This window comes from Hyperolius riggenbachi, chromosome 7 (assembly GCF_040937935.1).
Source record: "Hyperolius riggenbachi isolate aHypRig1 chromosome 7, aHypRig1.pri, whole genome shotgun sequence".
NCBI classification, from domain to species: domain Eukaryota; kingdom Metazoa; phylum Chordata; class Amphibia; order Anura; family Hyperoliidae; genus Hyperolius; species Hyperolius riggenbachi.
The window spans coordinates 290,246,291-290,267,507 of NC_090652.1; the positions used below are offsets into that span (position 1 = coordinate 290,246,291).

The window sequence follows — 21,217 nt, forward strand, 5'->3', positions numbered from 1 at the left end:
TGCTTGTTCACTGACAGTTCTATGCACAGAGGGAGATATTGCTTGCTTGGCAGTTGGAAAAAGCCATCATTTCCCACAATGCAACAAGGTTCACAGACAGCAAACGGTTAAGACCTTGGTCATGACATCACACTATGGGAGGGGTTTCATCGCAACATCAGCCATACAGACACCTTCTCATGTAAAAAAAAGCGCAGAATCGGAAAAGCAAAAAAAGAAGAGAAAGCGCGGCCGAAAATCACAGTGATAAACTGCCTAAAGCTACATACTGACCTCGTGACCCAAGAAGATGGATCCCAGTGATGTGCCGTGACGACGAGCGCTCCCCTATCCAGCTTCCTGTCTGTGGTTATGCGTGACGTTACGTGACAGCAAACAGCAGCCGCGAACGAGAGTTCAAGCGATCGCGGTACTTTGTGTGGGAGTTGTCAGGGTTCTTAAAGAGTAACTGTCAGGCTGCAGAAGCTAATTTAAACCTCTATTCTCCTGTGTTAAACAGTTTAGAAGGAAGCCCAAAAGCAATTAGTGAAGATAAAAATCTCAGTTACCTTTGATGTGTGCTTATCAGCAAGGCTGTTATTCTTAAGAAGACGCAAGCCGCATACCATACTGCAAAGCATTCTGGGGCTCTCCCCTCGGCTGCTAATGAGAAGTTACAGCAGCTTGTAATCGCGTAGCACTGATAAATCTCGGGCAGAGTACTCTGCAGGAGTCAGCTATTGTTCCTAGCCACATGGCTCATTAATATTCACTGCACACTGTGTTGTTCAAGTACAAGCTTATCTGTGATCAGGAAGCAGGCAGGACATGACGACACATTTGACAGAAAAACATGGAGCCTGCCATGAGCTGTCAGGAGCATCTATCTCTGCATATACTATATACAAATTCTGTGAAATCCAAACGTGGACAGTGAAATGCATATGTAATGTAAGTACAGCCAATCTTTAGCTACTGATATATGTGTTTATTTTCTCTGAGACCTTATACCTAACAGCTCCTCTTTAACCATTTGCCGATGGCGTGGCAGCCCCAGGACCGTCTAACACCGATCGGCATACCGTCCGGGGGCAGTGGTTTGCAGGGGATCGCACGCCGATGCGCGTGCCTCCCCGCTCTGATGACAGAGCTCCACCTTCAGTCTCCCAGCGGCGAAACCGCTGTCTTTTATTGCTGTACAGCGTTGCGATCTAAGGCAACGCTGTACTGGGGATAGCCGTGTGACACGGCTGTCCCCCTGGGACACAGGAGAGCGATCGGCTGTCATAGGCTGAAGCCTATGACAGCCGATTGCTGCTATTGGCTGGCTGGGGGAGGGAGGGCGTTTGAAAAAAAAAATACATAAATAAATAAGGAAATTTATTTAAAAAATAATGAAAAAAAAAACCACTAGGGGAGCGATCAGACCCCCTGTTGGTGGGGAGAAAGGGAATAACTTGTGTGCTGAGTTGAGCGGCCCTGCAGCGAGGCCTTAAAGCTGCAGTGGCCCATTTACAGAAAAATGACCTGGTCTTTCGGGGGGTTTAACACTGCAGTCCTCAAGTGGTTAAAGATCCAATCCGCTGTGACAATCATTATCTCCGCGCATTGCTAAGTGTTGTTCGCATTGTTGGTACCTGTACCCATGTAGCCTGATTGCGGAAACATTTGCTTGTTGCTCAAAAAAAACGCTGGTCGTTGGAAAAATCGCGTATTGGGTACGAGCCTTTGAAGTGTAGGTCTAGTAATTATTAAAAGACTGCAGGCAATTTATCTTACTCCTCAGTGCCCGGTAGAGCTGTAAAGAAAACTGCAGCCATCACAAGACTGTACCACCTCTGCTCACCAATTAAATCTCACTAAACTGAATGCTTTGCAATGGTTAGAAGTCACAGGACTGTAGATGCGGAGTCTGCGGGAAGAAAGCCCACAGGAGAAGCCATATTATGTAGACAGCAGTGAAAGCAAATCCTAGCTTGACACATGACAGACCCAACTCTACTACTACTGAGCTTAATGGGAATCTATAGCCAGAAGTATTTTTATTTCCTTTTAAACAATACCAGTTGCCTGGCAGCCCTGCTGATGTATTTGGCTGCAGTAGTGTCTGAATCACACCAGAAACAAGCATGCAGCTAATCTTGTCAGATCTGACAATATCAGAAACATCTGATCTGCTGCATGCTTGCTGTGACACTTATGAGGCACTATCAAGTCCTGCTAAGGGCTGGTGCACACCAAGAGCGTTTTTAAAAACGCATGCGATTTGAAAAGCGCTTAGCTAATCTATTTCAATGGGATGGTGCACACCAGAGCGATTCGTTTTTTTTCCCACAAATCCAAACTCGGGTCCTGCATCATTTTTGCTGATTTCTGAGGCAACTCAGTCTCAATGTTAAGTATAGGAAAGTGGAAAATCGCTCTGAAAATGCTAGATTTTCCAAGCATTTTTGTTACAGAAGCTGTTCAGATACAGCTCTACTCTAACAAAAAATAAAAACCGCTACACCAAAAATCGATATGCAGGATTAGAAAATCGCTAGGCACATGCCTTGAATCGCCTTGGAAAATCATTTCAAAAAGCGCTGAGCATTTACGCTAGCGATTTTTGGTGTGCAATGGCCCTTAGTTTTACTATTTGAAAACACTTTCTAGCCAGGTTCAAATGCTTAGCCTCTCCCATTCCCACCATCCCTTGCCCTTCCTATGCAACTCACACCCCTATGGGCTCCTGTTGATGGCATCTTCTGCCCTCTGCACCAATCCAGAGGCTACAGGGCTGTCAGGTGAGGACAGGGGATGGTTTGTAGTGGAGAGTCATAGTCAGCTGACAGGGGGAGTAAAGCCACACCTCCTTTGGCTGTCACTTTCATGTAGGGAGGTGTGGCTTCGGAATACCTTGGAAGGGGGCAGAGCGCAGGCAGCTAGAGGCTGATCTATTAACTAGTACAGTCGGAAAACCGGATTTCAGAGTACGGAACAAGCTTTCCTCCAAGCATATCCCTAACCTCAACCCCCCCCCCCCTTTCCCCCCATTTAGTCATAATTTAACATCACAAAGTTTTCCTCTATTTAATGCTTTTAAAAATAAAGATGCGTAAACAAGAAAACATCCCAGGAAACCTCAGCACTGAAAATGAAGGCAAATCCCTGCGCAACTGAACAATTTCATTAAAAACGTCTAAGGGAAGGTTTAGAAATGTGAGAGACTGGCATCTCATCTGCCCCAGCGAGCCCCGCACCAGGAGCGATGAATCAATCACCGATATATAATGCAATTTGCTGTAATACCACTGCGGACCTTCCATAGATGTACACGGTTTTTCTTAGCCCGAGTTTAACCATCATCACTTGTGCTACTTGCTTAAAGGCTTCCACTTCCATAGGACACGAAAACAAAGCCAGGAAGCAATATTTCCCAGAAAGAATTAAACATTGATTGAACGAGCTGCTTTGGCATGTATTTAATCAATTTACTTTTGTGTTTCTAGGAACATTTTGTTTATATTAGCTGTCCCTCTTTCCCCTCTCTATATATTTTTTAATGATCTTATTCTTAATATATTCTTTTATTTATTTTTTTCAGTTTTAGGAGACATAACAAAATGTGCAAGCCATTATTTTACCCAATTCTGATTAATAAATTGTTTTTTTAAGGGGAAGAAGCAAAGGGAAACATGGCCATGCAAGACACAATATGTACAGGCAGACATAGCCATACTAGGGACAATACTTGTGGGAGTAAACATCTATATGTGTTGGGGGCATGGCAAAAGTTATGGATGGACTTAGGGCCGTTGCATAAAGCAATCGTTAAAATGAGTGTGAACTGCAATGGAGACTGGACATAGATGTTAATTCAAAGCCTGCATGCAGCCAGTTAGAATAACTCAATCCATCATACTAAAGATGAGTGAACAGCCTCATAGGATTGTATAGTCAGTGAGCGGACATGCAGAATTATTCTGCAACGCAACGGACGTAGTATGCAAGGGTTGTTAAACTTTTTTAATTTTTTAGATTAAAAAGGATCAAAACTTAGAATATCAAGTTATACTTGAGATCAACTTTATTTCAACACTAAACGGAACATCAATAACATAAATGGAGCTCTCTACCCAAGAAGTCCAGATACATAAACCAGGCCACTGTATCGCCAAACCATAAAGGCAGTTGTAGGCAATAGTGATTTCAACTACTGTCTACCTAAACCTGGGAAGTTTCGATGGTAAGGTCAGTGGACTCCATAGCTAAGGGGTACAGATGGGAAGATCAGTGGACTCCATACCTAAGAAGTACTGATGGTATGGTCAGGGAACTCCATAGCTAAGAGGTACAGATGGTAAGGTCAATGGACTGCATAGCTAAGAGGTCTTGATGGTAAGGTCAATGGACTCCATAGTCAAAAGGTAGAGATGGTAAGGTCAGTGGACTCCAAAGCTTAGAGGTACTGATGGTAAGGTCAGTGGACTGCAAGGCTAAGCGGTACTGATGGTAAGGCCAGTGGACTCCATAGCCAAAAGGTAGAGCTGGTAAGGTTAGTGGACTCTGTAGCTAAGAGGTACAGATGGTAAGGTCAGTGGACTTCAATAGCTAAGAGGTACTGATGGTAAGGTCAGGGAACTCCATAGCTAAGAAGTACAGATGGTAAGGTCAGTGGACTTCAATAGCTGAGAGGTACTGATGGTAAGTTCAATGGACTCCATACATTCTCTTTTGAACTGAATTGACCTGAAATAAACCAGTTATTGGCAGTAGGCACATGTGAACTGAGCATCACAGAGAAACAAGAGCAGGGAGTTTCCCTGGGATGTTTTTTGTCAACTGATCCGTCAGGTTATTCCAAAGCCTTCATACCACACCGACACCTACCTATGGGTATGTGATACAAAATAAGACGGCAATGCCAAATACAACAGACATTATTAATTCCGTTGTGAGACTGCAGTATTAAAGCTACTACTTGTACTGTATTTGTTGTCACTTAAACACAGGTTCTAAGATCCCTCAGAATAAGTATGCCATACACTTTAGTGTACAGATTCTGATCCCCTGTAATGCAACAAAGCCCAGCTAGCAAATCTGCCAGGCCTACCAGCTGTTCCCCCATCTGCCACACATACTGGCATTACACTGAAGTCAGCGGCTACAAAGAAGGTGGCACAGTGTTGATGCACAATGCTCAGTGGGAACTTGGAATTCTGACAATGGCTGCTGTCATCTAGCTGGGTCTAGAATCAAGGAAAAAATTCAAAACAGATTTAAAGCTCACTGACCATTTAAAGGAGAAGTCCAAGTGCATTACAAAAGTAGGCCTTAAATCCAAACCCTGCCTGTGGCTAATTTAGTGAGCATTTAATTTTAGTGAGAATTATGTCCCATTAACCACGAAAGAACTGGAAAAGAGGTGTGTTCAAGACTTTCAACAGTGAAACAGTATAATGAAGAGGTTACAGGAAGTAAGTGTCCCCATCTGTTCATCTTGCCATGCAGAAGCTTGAATAGACTGCCCCGGGGCACGGCTCTTGAGTTTGTTAAAGAAGTATATGTAATTGGGGAAGTTAGTAGATCTTGTTGACTTGATCTTTCAGCAGCTATGAAGTCTGTAGTTTGGGGTCAGAGACCATCAGCAGGAGATGTTTGCAGCACTAGCCACACAAGAGTTGCAGGGTCTAATGAAGACAGATTTCTATAAAAATAGGCTGTTGGGCTTCAGTTTGGCCATACTAGAAGCCCATACAGACTGACTGTAAAACAGCCTACGATGACAGAAGTGTATGTGAAATACGTTTAGATTCCTATACAAGATAGCATGAACAAGTGCCAGACTAATAACTGGGTGCGTCACCCACCCCCCGACTTTATGTAGGAACATAAGGAAAGATGGTCACTCGATGTATAGCCATGGAAACCATTAGATAAATCCCTCTCTGACTAAATCTGAACAGAGAGAATTTCAGCACGACATCTACCGGATGTATCATTATGCATAAATATGTATAACCGTTTGCTGGTGCAAATCCTGGCCTCCTCTAGTGTCCGGCGTCACAGCAAGTGACTGTACAATCTGACACCAAACGCAAGAAGTGTCATCACTACATGTGCCTGGTGCCACTCGGTACATGTGCTCACGGTAGTGCTGAACACTAGGGATGGCCTTGCTTTGGAGAACTCATCGAGAAGCATGTGATCAGTTAATAGATTTGTAAGGTTCTGATTTGCAGTGATGACTTCCTGGTTTAACACATGATCAGGACCAGCAAATCAGAACCTTACAAATCTATCAGCTGATCAAACTGATCACATGCTTCTCCATGAGTTCTCCTAAGCAGGGCCATCCCTACTGAACACCGTCCAGAGGAGGCCAGGATTCGCACCATTTTGTGACTTATGAGCCTTTAACACTGCACCTGCGCACTGGGGATAAGAGGGGGGTGACACATATACACTTGGGTCCATTTGTAGCATTCCTAATCAATCCTTTCAGCCAAGAATTAATCTAAAGATCGATTGGGTGGCCATGTTGTGGCACCGCTTCTCCATCAGCCCTGCAAAATCGAGTAAAGTATGGGCACCCTTAGACTGGTGTGGTTACATAGTTACATAGTTATTTTGGTTGAAAAAAGACATACGTCCATCGAGTTCAACCAGTATAAAGTACAACACCAGCCTGCTCCCTCACATATCCCTGTTGATCCAGAGGAAGGCGAAAAAACCCTTACAAGGCATGGTCCAATTAGCCCCTAAAGGGAAAAATTCCTTCCCGACTCCAGATGGCAATCAGATAAAATCCCTGGATCAACATCATTAGGCATTACCTAGTAATTGTAGCCATGGATGTCTTTCAACGCAAGGAAAGCATCTAAGCCCCCTTTAAATGCAGGTATAGAGTTTGCCATAACGACTTCCTGTGGCAATGCATTCCACATCTTAATCACTCTTACTGTAAAGAACCCTTTCCTAAATAAATGGTTAAAACGTTTTTCCTCCATGCGCAGATCATGTCCTCTAGTCCTTTGAGAAGGCCTAGGGACAAAAAGCTCATCCGCCAAGGTATTATATTGCCCTCTGATGTATTTATACATGTTAATTAGATCCCCTCTAAGGCGTCTTTTCTCTAGACTAAATAACCCCAGTTTATCTAACCTTTCTCGATAAGTGAGACCTTCCATCCCACGCATCAATTTTGTTGCTCGTCTCTGCACCTGCTCTAAAACTGCAATATCTTTTTTGTAATGTGGTGCCCAGAACTGAATTCCATATTCCAGATGTGGCCTTACTAGAGAGTTAAACAGGGGCAATATTATGCTAGCATCTCGAGTTTTTATTTCCCTTTTAATGCATACCAAAATTTTGTTAGCTTTAGCTGCAGCTGCTTGGCATTGAGTACGATTATTTAACTTGTTGTCAATGAGTACTCCTAAGTCCTTCTCCAAGTTTGATGTCCCCAACTGTATCCCATTTATTTTGTATGGTGCTAGACCATTAGTACGTCCAAAATGCATGACCTTACATTTGTCAACATTGAATTTCATCTGCCATGTATGTGCCCATATAGCCATCCTATCCAGATCCTGTTGCAATATGACACTATCTTCCTGAGAGTTGATGATTCTGCACAATTTTGCATCATCTGCAAAAATAGCAACATTGCTCACTACTGCATCTACTAGGTCATTAATAAATAAATTGAAGAGCACTGGACCCAGAACAGACCCCTGTGGGACCCCACTGCTAACAGTCTCCCATTTTGAGTACGATCCATTGACCACAACTCTTTGTTTTCTGTCCATTAGCCAGTTCCCTATCCATGAACACAGACTCTTCCCCAGTCCTTGCATCCTCAACTTTTGCACCAGACTTTTGTGGGGAACAGTGTCGAAGGCCTTTGCAAAGTCCAAGTATATCACATCTACAACATTCCCAATATCCATATTAGCATTCACTACCTCATAAAAGCTGAGCATGTTAGTCAAACAGGACCTGTCTTTAGTAAACCCATGTTGATGCTGAGAAATAAGATTATTTTCTACTATGAAGTCATGTATAGTATCTCTTAGTAACCCCTCAAATAGTTTGCATACAACTGATGTTAAACTTACAGGTCTATAATTTCCTGGATCAGATTTTTTGCCCTTCTTAAATAATGGGAAAACGTGGGCTGTACGCCAATCCACTGGGACTCTGCCAGTTGCAAGAGAGTCACAAAAGATAAGATAAAGGGGTTTATCTATAACTGAACTTAATTCCCTTAGGACCCGAGGATGCATGCCATCCGGGCCAGGTGCCTTGTCTATTTTTAATTTATTGGTGACACCAGGAGCTTGAGACCTAACCCAGCCAAGCTTCTATCGGGAGAGTCAATATCAGTGATGTCATTTATGTTGTCTTGGCACCATCACTCTACGTCCAAAACCAAAGGCCGGAAGGAAAAAGTGCAGAAAGATATACAAAGTAATTTCTAGTGCTCTAATACATAAACTATGACGATAAACTAAAATACACTTAAACAGCAACACACAACAACACAGCACACACAGGTCACAACGAAGCACAAAGAGAAGAGCAGAAAATAGTACCACAGTGTACTGCTGGGTGGGTGAGACCTGCAGGAGCTGGGGTGGATAAGAGACTGCTGGGTACTGCGAAGAGGATGGCAAAGACCGGATAGGCTGAAGAAGTAACAGTTAAACAAACTCCGTTAATAAAAGACAGGAAAAAAAACAGAGCAGAAAACACAAGACACTTGCACTAATGTTTTAAAGAACATTTTCAGTAATATTTTTTAAATGTAGTTTTGGATAGAGGTTAGAAACATTTTAGAAGTTTTTTTGTGTAGGTCTGTATCTCCACTGAAACTATTTTCCCCACTTCATGTTTAGTGTTGGTCATGTCTAGGAGAAGTCATGGAGAAGCATGTGATCAGTTTGGTCAGGTGATCGATCGATATCTTATTTATGTGATCACAGCGAATCAGAGCCTTGCAAATCTATCAGCTGATCAAACAAATCACATGCTTCTCCATGAGTTCTCCTAGACATGACCATCACTATTTCTGTTACTGAGACCTCTGTAGTGCTTTTTGCCTTTAAGATGAAAACTTATATTCCTGGGTATAGGAAACAAAGAACAGCAATGTAAACTAGTCCAGTATATTCCGTCCCACTGCACAAATATGGTTTTATTTTTGGTTGTCCAACAATCAGAGAAATATCCCAGACAGGAAGTAGGTGGAGACACCAGCCAGAGAAATTGAAAATTGATTCTAACCTCATACCACATTATACAATGCTTGCATAAATTTGATTTATTTATTTAATAAAACATTGACAAGTGTATCATTTTAAAAAGCTACATGAAACAGTGCAGGCAGCCATTTTAAGACACTGAGCAATTTACCGAAGTCAGAAAATCTGTGAACCCTTTGAAGTATTTGAGTTGCTAAGAAAAATGTAATGCAATATTGTGTAGGTATTTGAATATGATCTTAGCATCCTTCGGTCCGGAGCAGAGATAGAAATCATCCCAGTCTACATGTAAATAACATGTAACTTGAAACTGAGCAAAAACAAACATAGCAGTGGCTTATCCAAGATGCATGCTATTTTCTTGCAAATCCGGAATATTTGCATCTTGCTGCTATGATCTAGGCAATAAGACCCAAAATCCAAGGTATGAGATAGGACAGCCGCTCCGCCCCTTACCATATAAGCCAGCAATAGTGCAGGCAGTCAGTCATGCATGCAGACACAAAAAAGCAGAGTAGCCACACCCGCCGCAAACACTTCAATACAAGGTCAGATCCAACACACAGACATCACAAAAACAAAGCTGCTGTCATTGTCACTGCTGAGATAGCCAAAGGGCTTTTTCTCTTAAAATATGGCATACAGTCAGGACACCCGTGTTGCATGCTAGTCCTTTGTCGTTGCTTAAAGGGAGTCTAAAGCAAATTTTAAAATAAAAAAACAGATACTCACCTAAGGAGAGGGAATGCGCTGGGTCCTATAGAGCCTTCTCATTCTCCGGCCGGTCTCCGTGTTCCCCCGCAGGCTCCTCCGTTAGCAGTCCACGACCAACTGGTTGTGGACTGCTCTCTTCCAGGTTGGGGAGACTTTGGCAGTCTTCGGAAGCACTCGGGCTTCTGAAGATGGGCTGCCCTGTACTGCGCACGCTAGTGCCTTCTCTGGTGCAATGGCGCATGCACAGTACAGAGCCGCTGGTCTTCGGGAGCCCGAGTCCTTGCGAAGACTGCCGAAGTCTCCCACGGCAGGAGATTCAAACAGAGCAGTCTGCGGGGTGAAAAACGAGACCGGCAAAATAATGGGTAGGCCCTATAGGACCAAGAGCCTTCCCTCTCCTTATGTGAGTATCAGTTTTTTATTTTTAAAAAGATTCACTTTAAAGTGGTATTATACTCAGTATGGCCTAAAGCATTTGGCAGTGTTCCCATTTGAGGGGAGAACCAATATGTTTTGGTCAGTTTTCCGCTCATTGCTAAACTGATAGTGAACGGCTCCTATTTTTATATACTGTTTATACTCGAGTATAAGTCTAGGAGTTTAGATCTGACTCACTAAATAAAAGTATAGGGGTCGACTTATACACAAGTCACGGGCAGCACTGAGCAATGTGTGTACTATTAGTGACATTCCCGTTTGCAGAAATTTACCCAGTGGTAAGTGACACATTCTTGATAATGGAAATGCCAAGAAAGCACAAGTCTGAAAGTCCTGGCCACAGCAATTAACAAGGAAACGGGCAGGGGGGGAAATGCTGGGCTGCAGGAAGAGGAGTGAATAATTGCTTCACTTGGGGGGCTGGGAGAATTATTGGCTGTGCTTAAGGAACAGGAGGGGTAATGGCTGCAATACTGTATGCAGTGCAGTCAATAACCCCTGCTGGTCCCAAAGTGCAGCTGTTAATTCTTCCTGGGCCCCAGATGCAGCCATCAACTTTGCTGGGTAGACTTATACTGAGTCAATACAAAATTCTAGCTTGAAAGGGTTAAATGTTGGAGTCGGCTTATAAACGAGAGTGTATTTGAGTATATATGGGTATTTATATAGGAGCCATTCACGCTTGTCACTCTGCAAAGGATCTGTTGGGGTAAGCGGGCAGCACTTCTGAGCAGTCCCCAGGTCAGGCGGATTCTTTCCTCCATATAGACTATGGGGGTAACGCATCTGCCCCGGGCTACAGGCTGACCGTGTGTCCCGCCACCGATTGGTCCCTTGTACACAGCCCGGTTGCTGACAGAAGCACGGGGATCTCCGTTGGGCAGCAAAAAACCGATGGGAATCCTCAGTAACAGGGAGAATTCTCATTGGTTCATGATAGACCAAAGAAAATTCTCCCCATTGGGGAGAATTGGTCTACTGCATTTTATGGAGAGTCCTATGCTCCTGCTGAGAACAGAGGGACCAGCAGCCTCGGGACAAGTGAGTGGAGATTGCAGGCAAAAGCAGAGCAGATACAAATTGGATGGAGCGCATCTGCTTATCGGATGCACTTACCGTGCCCATTTGTCATACGCTCAAGTGTGGACCGGCCCTAAAACACAGCTGAAATACTGTGCAAAAGTCCATTTATTTCAGGAATTCATCTTAAAAGATGAAAACAATATATGAAATATGCAGGTGTTTTGGATTAATTAGCAGATTAAAATCTGATGCTTTGAGCTTAAAATATTGAACATTTTCACAATATTCTAGTGGTTTGAGATTTAGAGATTTGGGGTTCTCATAAACTTTAAGCCATAATCATCAAAATTATAGCAAATAAAGGCTAGAAATATCTCGCTTTGCATGGAATGAGTCCATTTCATATATTAGTTACACCTTTTAAGTTGAATTACTGACATAAAAGGACTTTTGCACGACATTCAAATGTTTCGAGTTTCACCTGTAAAATGAACAGCTAAAACCATCTATTCTTCAAGGAATTGGAAGGGTTGCAGCTCATTCTTTATACCTAATTTAGCTGCTTTGTGGTCCAGTATTATGAAATTGTTTTGGAAGTGTGATAAACTGTGTAAGCAAGGTAGAAAAGTTCCTGCTGTATCCAGTGAAAAACAAAAATGATGACTTTCTCTCCTTGATTAGCTCATTAAATACTTAATTAGAAGTCAATTTGATTATTCGTCCTGCAAGCAATGATATCTATCAGTTAGCTTCAGTGAGGTGTAAATATGCATTGAAATAACATCAAAGCAGTCTTAGGCTCCCTGCACACTGCAAATCCGATTTGCGATTCCGATTTTCCCTGGATGCTATCAAAAGAAAAACGCAGAAAAAGCATGCAGTACTGATTAAAAAAAAAAAATCAAAAAAAATCAAAAAAAAAAAAAAAATCAGAAATCGGAATCGCATTTGAATTGATTAAAAATTAAAATCAGGAATCGCATGTAGTGTGCAGGGAGCTTAATAGTGTTTCATATTCATCCTTCGGGCTCTTGCATACTACATTCGAATCCAATTTGCGATTCATAATCAATTTTCACATGCGATTCCCATTTCCGATTTTTAATCGGCACTGCATGCTGCATTTTTCTTTTGATAGCATTCAGGGAAAATCGGAATTGCAAATTGGAATTGCAAATTGGATTTGCAGTGTGGAGGGGGCCTTACTGTGCTTAAAGGGATACTGTAGGGGGGGTCGGGGGAAAATGAGTTGAACTTACCCAGGGCTTCTAATGGTCCCCCCACAGACATCCTGTGCCCGCGCAGCCACTTACCGATGCTCCGGCCCCGCCTCCAATTCACTTCTGGAATTTCAGACTTTAAAGTCTGAAAACCACTGCGCCTGCATTGCCGTGTCCTCGATCCCGCTGATGTCACCAGGAGCGTACTGGGCAGGCACAGACCATACTGGGCTTCTGCTATACACTCCTGGTGACATCGGCGGGAGCGAGGACACAGCAACGCAGGCGCAGTGGTTTTCTGACTTTAAAGTCTGAAATTCCAGAAGTGAACCGGAGGTGGGGCCGGAGCATCGGTGAGTGGCTGCGCGGGTACAGGATGTCTGCGGGGGACCATTAGAAGCCCCGGGTAAGTTCAGCTCATTTTCCCCCGACCCCCCTACAGTATCCCTTTAATGCGTTAGCCAGCGGCCATGAACATTGAAAGTGCAATTCTCTTATCTCTGTTCTTATGGATACTGTCCCTTTAAGCATGCCAACTATCTGACCTACTTGCTGATGAAATGATTGCACCAGCCAAAGATAAGCGACATATTTGCAGTACTCTGAATGTTTGCCATGCCAGGACAGGATTGAAACTCCAGCCAGGGTAATAAAAGGCTAATGACAGGTGACTGTTTAGGAATAGTGCTCAGAATGTTAAGCTGAGGCACTCACCATGGACCAGAAGCCATGTGGGGATCAGCTGACAAAGTGCACTTCCCCGCTGCAATCTTAGATAACACATGCCGCTTTTTCTTTTCTTTTTCAGCAGCTGTTTAAGACTGTTAGTGGGCTTTCTTGAGTTACAGCAGACGCCCCCGAGTGGGGATTTAATTCTTTTGGCAGAAGGTGGTCATTTGATAGCCTGCGTGCCCCGCTGTCTGCTCTGAGCCACTTTCTGCTTACTCACTGCTGCCCTCCCCGCTGCTGAAACTGCACACTGCCGGGAAGGGAGGAAAACACTGCCAACTGCTACAAGACACACACAGCACACAATCACATCAACAACACAGGCAGAACTCAACATAACCCAACCCACGCTTTAAAGGACCACTAATCGCAAAAATAGTAACATTTAAAATACATATAAACACATACAGATAAGAAGCACTTCCAGAGTAAAATGAGCCATAAATTACTTTTCTCCTATGTTGCGGCCACTTACAGTAGGTAGTTGAAATCCGACAGGTTTTGGGTTAGGGCTGGTTCAGACGGACGTTTGTGCAGCGTTTACCGCCAGCGTTCAGGGCTTGGCGTTAAACGCTCCCATTCAAGTGAATGGGAGCGTTTGTACCAAGCTTTTACGCGTGTTTACACGAACGCGGCGTTCGGGTCCCGATTTTCCCTGGCGTTCAAGGAGCCCCTGGAAGCTACATGTAGCTTTCAGGGGCGGTTAACCGCGACGGGTAATGTTCCCCTATGGGAAGAAAAAACGCGACCGCATCCGAACGCAATGCGAATGCTGCTGAAAGCCCGAACGCATTGCCGCCGCGACGCCAACGAACGCGACGCCTCCAAACATCCGTCTGAACCAGCCCTTAGTCTTGTGGTGTAGTTAGAGATCATTGGGCCCCATAGCAAATCTTTCATGTGGCCCTCAGTTGTAAGCCCTTCACCCTTTGGGGTCACTGATGGCTCATTTTACTCTGAAAGAAATATACTTCCCATTTGTATGTGTTTACATTTTGTTTCACGATAGTGGTCCTTTAAAGGAAATATTTTTTACTCAGGTACCTTTAGTATTAAAGAATCTAAAAATATTTGTTTAATCAGGTAGATATGAATTGTCACGTAGAAGCTTTCCAAAATTAGAATTAAAGGACAACTATTGTAAAAAAATTCTAAAATGTTAAATACATGCATATTCATTGTACATCTCTCCCAGTGTAAACATGCACTATACATTCCTTTTCTACTACGTTGCTGTAACTTACAGTAGGCTAGTAGAAATCTACAGATCTCTCAGATTTTGGACTAGCCCATCTCCTCATGAGGGATTTTTCAGTATTCTTTCTAAAAGCACTCCCCGAAAAGACTTTTGCATTGGTGCTGAAATGCCAGTCTTCTCCTGTGCACACTATTCTGGCAGTTGGAGTGTTGAAGTGTGCCATTGCCATCCAGGGAGTGCTATTGGAATTAGAGGAATTCCAGAGAATCCACCTTGAGGAGATGTATTAGATGTATTAATCTGTCAGATCCATCACATTTCTACTGCTTACTGTAAGTAACCGTCACATAGGAAGAAAAATAATTTAAAATGCATTTTAGTCTGGGAGAAATGTAAAGCAAGTACATGTGTAATAAAAAAAAAAAAATCACAATAGTGGTCCATTAATGATTAGCAAGTGGAGTTCCAATAATCTATTGATGTAAACCAGTACTGCTATACCCCTCCCCAGCCCCCTCCCTCCTCCTTATAGCACAGAACAAAGCAAGAACCATGTAGTGCCAAGTCAGGCACAAGCTCACCCAATACACTCCTTCAGTGCTGCAAACAAACAACCAGAAACTTCATCTATGGCTGAGTTGCTTGCTGCAACCCAACCTTATCTAATGACACACATTGCGCCCCAGAGACCAATGACAAAAAATGGGTGTGGTCATTAAGTGGGTGGATTGCATATGCAAATTTCGTGCCCTGCCTTTTTACACTTAATTAAGCAGAGTTGGAGACTCTTGGAGCAGTGTTACCAGAATGGGGAAGGTGAGTATCTTGAGTATCTGCATAATCTCTCACCTTCTTTTTATTTTATTTTTTTTGGGGGGGAGGAGGGGGGGGTGTTGCATACATATAATACAAAAAAAAATAAAAAAATAAAAAAAATGTGTAGATTCATATAATTTTGGTTTTGTTTTATTTACTGAAATTGGCACGTTTTTTTTTTTTTTTTACAAAATTTGATATTTTTTTATTTTTTCTAAGCATTCCACCCATTGTTTTGAGCGGCAAGTGGAAACTACCCTTAATTTAATAATGTATGGTAAAGATAGAAAATAATTTTGGCTTGATTGTAATTACATTAGGTTGCTTGGCTTCTGTTATCTTACAGCAAACTAGAGGGTGGAACTCCCCCCAAAATTTAATAAACCTGTTCCTATTAAGGGAGATAAAAATAGATAAAACGTATTTAAGTACCAGATAAAATAATTTATTTTTATTTTCACTTCGAAAAAGCTGCTGCTGCTGTAACATCACAAGGCCTTGTATGTAGAAAAAAAACAACCTATAATTGGTTAAAAAAAAAAATAAAAAAAAAAGCTGACCACTTTTTATGCTTTTCACCATTTTGTTTTTAGTTTTTCAAGACCCAACTAAACCTTTGACACCGGAAACTTCCAGGGACTTTTGCAACACTAGACTAATGGATCTATTGAGAAAACGATTAATACATTAAAAAGTACATTTTTTCAGAAACCATGTGCTTGAGACTTTTTGTAATTTTTTGTCCATGTGTATTTTTTATTTGTGAAATGGGTTGTAAACATAAAAGAAAGGAAGAACCGTAAATATTAAAAAAAAAGAAAGAAAGTAAACGCTTCTCTGTAAAAAAGGTTAAAAAAAAAGAGAGGTTAAAATAGCAACAGTTGGGGGAGTGGGGTGGAAGTGCTAAATGGCTTTCTAGCCGACTCTTTAACCAGCTTTCAGAATAGCAGAAACATCTGATCTTTCTGGTGGAAAACAAGTCTCATCATTCTGTACAAATCATGAATTCTTCAACAGCCAACTACACATTTTATATTAATAGGCTTCCAGGGTTTGTATCAAAAAATAATCTATATAGATCTAGGTTTTACCTTCAAGAGAGGCTTCAGTCTTCCTGTTCACTGCTGGAGCAGCTTTTCTGGTTGAGGACTATTTACCCCCTCTGCTGTTTCTAGTGGTGCAGGGTCCCCCCTCCCAATCATTATCACTGGGTGGAGTGCATAACAGTGTACGGCTCAGTCATTAAAGGCCTAAGCACACTTGCACGCTTCTGTGCGCATTGGCTGAAAATGCACAGGAGTGCTCAAGTGTACTCAGGCTCTAAAGCAATTCCAGCAGCAAAGAGGAGAAATTAATCCTGATATTGAAGGTTAAGGCACTATTATTGTGTGCAAAGCCCACTTCCAGTTATTCTAAGCAATCTCTCTTGCACCTACCCCCCAATATAATCAAAGAGTGACCCTTCCTACCCCCCCCCCATGTACTCACAGGGTCCCCCACAAATTGATGTCAAGGCCTCCCAATTGGTTTCCCATTAGCTTCTGGAGGCATCTGGAGGTGGTTGTGGTGCCTGTACCTCACCCCCTGCCTCCGCCATGGAGTAGAAGGAGAGCATTTTAGGATTAGGCACAAACCTCACTTATTGTATAATGAGCAGCAGGGGTTGGGTTGTCGTGTGTGTTTATATATTTGTGTGTGTATGTACAGTGAGTGTGTGTGTATGTATGTATATGTGTGTATAAATATATATATATATATATATATATATATATATATATATATATATATATATATATATATATACATACATACACACACATCATAATATATGTATGAAATTATAATAAAAGCAAATACATTTGGAACAGTAAAGAGGTAAAGGAAACCTCAGTTTCCCCTTTAAATAATTCCTGTGGACTGGTGGAAGTCATGAGTACTGGGACAGACAGTAGAGGGCAGTGTTTGCCTGATGAAGTGGAACAGCGTGACATCGACAGACATCAGAGAGCGTACGGGGACATTGTGTTCCGGGAAAAAGCCAAAACAAGTGAATCATAGAAGATGACAAGTTACGGATTCCCCTGCGCTTAAAAAAACAACAACAACAAAGAAACAGTAGAGTTGCATCTGTGGGTTCTGCCACATAATCTACACCAGAGGAGAGATTACTGGAGAGATTCTGTACAGAATAGCTGAGCAGCCGAGCCGGTTACATACCTGTGACAGTATATGGTTGGGAGCTTGCTGAGGAGGGGCAGGCGGTGGGGGCGGGGGTGGCGGTGGAGGAGGAGGAGGGGGGGCGGGTGCAGGCACTTGGGTCCTTACTGGTTGCTGGGTGACTGGAGGATTGTACACCACAGGGGTGCCGTCCGGGTTTAAAAATGGCTGCCCTGTGAAAAGAAAACAATAAATCCAAGAAGCGGTTTAATCCTCCTTCTGCATAAACATTAAGATCGATCTGCATCACAATACTGCTGCCAAATGACTCTACAAGAAAACTGATCAATTACCTAAACAAGAACTAATGAAAGAGCTAGGAAAAATCAATCACAGTTTTATGCCAAAAGGATATGTGTGCTCATTAACCACTTCTGGATCTTGATGATTGAAATCTACGCCCTGTTTTTATCCTGTTATACCTACCAGGGCGTAGATTTCAATCATCCCGTCACTCTCTCCCCGTCGTCGCTATGACGGCAAAGCTGTGTGAGCTGGTCAGGAGCCAATTTCATTGTCACCTAACCCTCTCATCACTCTAAGCCAATCCTATTGGCTTATATTGATGGACAGCGTCAGGAGCCAATAAAAGCGGCTCCTCAGCTGCTCACACAGCTCTGCTGATATAGGGATGGCAGAGAGAGAGGCCTGCCGGGATGGAGGAGCGGCATGACAGGAGGGTATATACGGCCATTCGCCAGGAGGCGCCGTTCTTTAGTATTAGCAGTCTCTGGTCCTTAAGGGGGCAGCGACTGCTTATATGGACGTGGTTAATAAACAACACAAGTCCCGTACTGCACCACTGATCATTAAAGGACCACTCCTGTCCAAAAAAAGTAAGCAGTTAAAATCTGACAGAACCGACAGGTTTTGGACTAGTCCATTTCCTCATGGGGTATGCTCAGGGTTTTCTTTGTTGTCAAAAGCAGTTCCTGAATGGCAGTTGCTAATCATTACTGCAAAAATAACGTGCAAGTGAGTAGGAAGGCTGGCTGGGATCTTACTATTTTGGCAGTTCGACTTTGCTGTTGAAAACAAAGAAAACCATGAGAATCCCCCATGAGGAGATAGACTAGTCCAAAACCTGTCAGATGTTAACTGCTTACTTTTTTTTTTGCTGGAGTGGTCATTTAAAGGGAACCTGAGGAGAGGTGCTCTGGCTGGCGGACCTGCATGCTTTAGGTGTGTGATTCAGACACTACTGCAGCCAAAAGAGCTCAGCCAGACAACTGGTATTGTTTAGAAATAAATAAATAGTGAAGCCTTCACATCCCACTCACTTCAGATACCATTTGAGGCCCCGTTCACACTATCGCCTGCTGATTTCTGCTCTGTGTAAGACATGTCTATGGAATTTTTCAGACAGCGGATAGCGTTCCCGCCATAGCAGCAGATCAGCAATGCAAGACATGAGCATTGCATCAAAATGCAATGCAACACTCATGTCAAGTGAACCCAGGCTAAGGGTGCATACACACATACAATTTTCACTGGCCAATCACTTACTACCTTCATGTAGCAGGAGGTCCAAAAGATTTCGATTACTTTGGACAGATGGTGTCGGTAAGCGCTCACACTACATGGAAGAGGTAAACTGGCCAATCAAAAATTGATGAGTGTACTAGGCTTAAAGCAATTATAATTCGCTACTGATTTTGCTCCCCAGAAGAGATGCAAGAACTTCCTGGCTGCCTGTTGTGTACAAACACTTGCCCTTGCCAGCAGCCTGTATACTGAGTACATCAGTTCTAATATCTCTGCCCCTTGCCAGCCATTCCTTACATTGTAAGTCTAATTGGCAAAGGCCTTTTTCCAGTGTACTCTTCTCCGCCACCATATGGACCCAGTGACTTGTCTTCTATATTAATCCCTACCTAGTAATCTGCGCACCATTGTTTAAAGTTTCACTATTTTTTGTCCTTTAACGCTGTAATGTCCCCGTGTTGAATTGTTCAATGTTGTATTGTCTCCTCATTTACTGCACAGCACTGCATAATAGGTTTGTGCTTTATACATAAAGTTTACTAATAAGGCCTCTCCAGTGGCGTAACTAAGAAGCCGTGTGCCACAGTGCAAGCTTGCCCCCCCCCCCCCAAGTATGCTATAGATAACATTTGATACAACGCACCAAAACCAACCAAGGACAACTACAGTTTCAAAAGTGTAAGAAGGGGATGGGAAACTGTGTGTTAAAGAGAACCTGAGGTGTGTTTAAAGAATGTTATCTGCATACAGAGGCTGGATCTGCCTATACAGCCCAGCCTCTGTTGCTATCCCAAACCCCACTAAGGTCCCCCTGCACTCTGCAATCCCTCATAAATCACAGCCGTGCTGTGAGGCTCTGTTTACATCTGTAGTGTCAGTCTCAGCTGCTCCCCTGCCTCCTGCATAGCTCTGGTCCCTGCCCCCATCCCTTCCCTCCAATCAGCAGGGAGGGAAGGGATGCAGGCGGGGACTGGAGTTCTGCAAGAGGCGGGGAGAGCAGCAGACTGACACTATAGAGATAAACACAGCCAGCTATGACAAGCTGTTTGTCAGCAGCGTGGCTGTGATTTATGAGGGATTGCAGAGTGCAGGGGGACCTTAGGGGGGTTTGGGATAGCAAAAGAGGCTGGGCTGTATAGGCAGATCCAGCCTCTGTATGCAGATAATTTTCTTCAAACCCACCTCGGGTTCTCTTTAATGATCACTACTATTCAAATCAACTATATTATCAGCACAGGACCAATAAAGAGCTAATACTGTGTTTGAGGGTTGGGCCCTTTGGGGCTGCTCTAGCTCAAGGGCCCCGATGTGGTCGCTATCTCTGCACGCCCCTGGGCATCTCCCTGCAAACTCCCCACTCCTGCCTATTTCTATGTGAAGAATGCTAATTATGCAGGGGGGGGGGGGGTTGCAAATATGTGCCAAGTAAGATGCAACATGAACCTGAACCAATCAGGCAGAAGCAGCTTCATTTTATTTGCACAGAATTTGTAACAAATTTGAAATTTGTATCTCACTGATCATCTCTGGAGAAAGCTGTACTAGTAGATCTGTGATCTATAGATAGGTCTGATCAACGCTTCTGATGTGTACCTTCCTGTTCCTGTCTATCAAGAATAGCACAACACAATGCTAAGATCTGATCGAGAACGTATCTGAGATAAATGTTAAAACATTTGTTAAGCCTTGTACACACACTGAAGAAAAATGTGGCTGATCATCTCAGCTAAATGCATTGTTCCCCTCCTCATTCTGCCATGCCATTATCCCTCCTCTCCCTCCATAGCAACAGAACATGTTGCTAGGCTGTAGCCTACTGATTTATCTATACAACCCTCATCCCTGAATTGTCACTCATTTCCTCACGCAACAGTCGTTGAGAGGGTGTATGCGTCTTTAGAGCTGTTGTACACAAGGTACAACCAATATGGAGGTTAGAGGTTTGTAAAAAATAGACAAAAGATTGGTCAGGGAAGGAGGTCTTCAGGGAAGCAAAATCAGTAATGCAATAAACGTATTAGTCTTGATCAGGTAGAACATTTGGCTAACGTAATAATACATCAATGTTAAAATTAAGGCAGATAAACAGATAACCTACACAAGACATGCATAGAAGAAAATGTAATACAGAGAAAATTTAATTATCCTTT

General features: G+C 43.0%; 1 protein-coding gene across 7 annotated transcripts in view; it reads right to left on the reverse strand.

The window, feature by feature from the left end:
• The window catches only part of R3HDM1 (R3H domain containing 1), a 266,722-nt gene that overhangs the window by 49,836 nt on the left and 195,669 nt on the right, over positions 1-21,217 (reverse strand). For 5 of the 7 annotated variants that reach the window (XM_068245922.1, XM_068245921.1, XM_068245924.1 and 2 more), the window contains 2 exons: positions 17,583-17,755; positions 8,559-8,651 (listed from right to left, as the gene is read on the reverse strand). In XM_068245922.1, the coding sequence (XP_068102023.1) occupies positions 8,559-8,651; positions 17,583-17,755 (266 nt within the window). The remainder of the gene's footprint in view (positions 1-8,558; positions 8,652-17,582; positions 17,756-21,217) is intronic. The other 2 variants (XM_068245927.1, XM_068245923.1) reach the window with 1 other exon arrangement.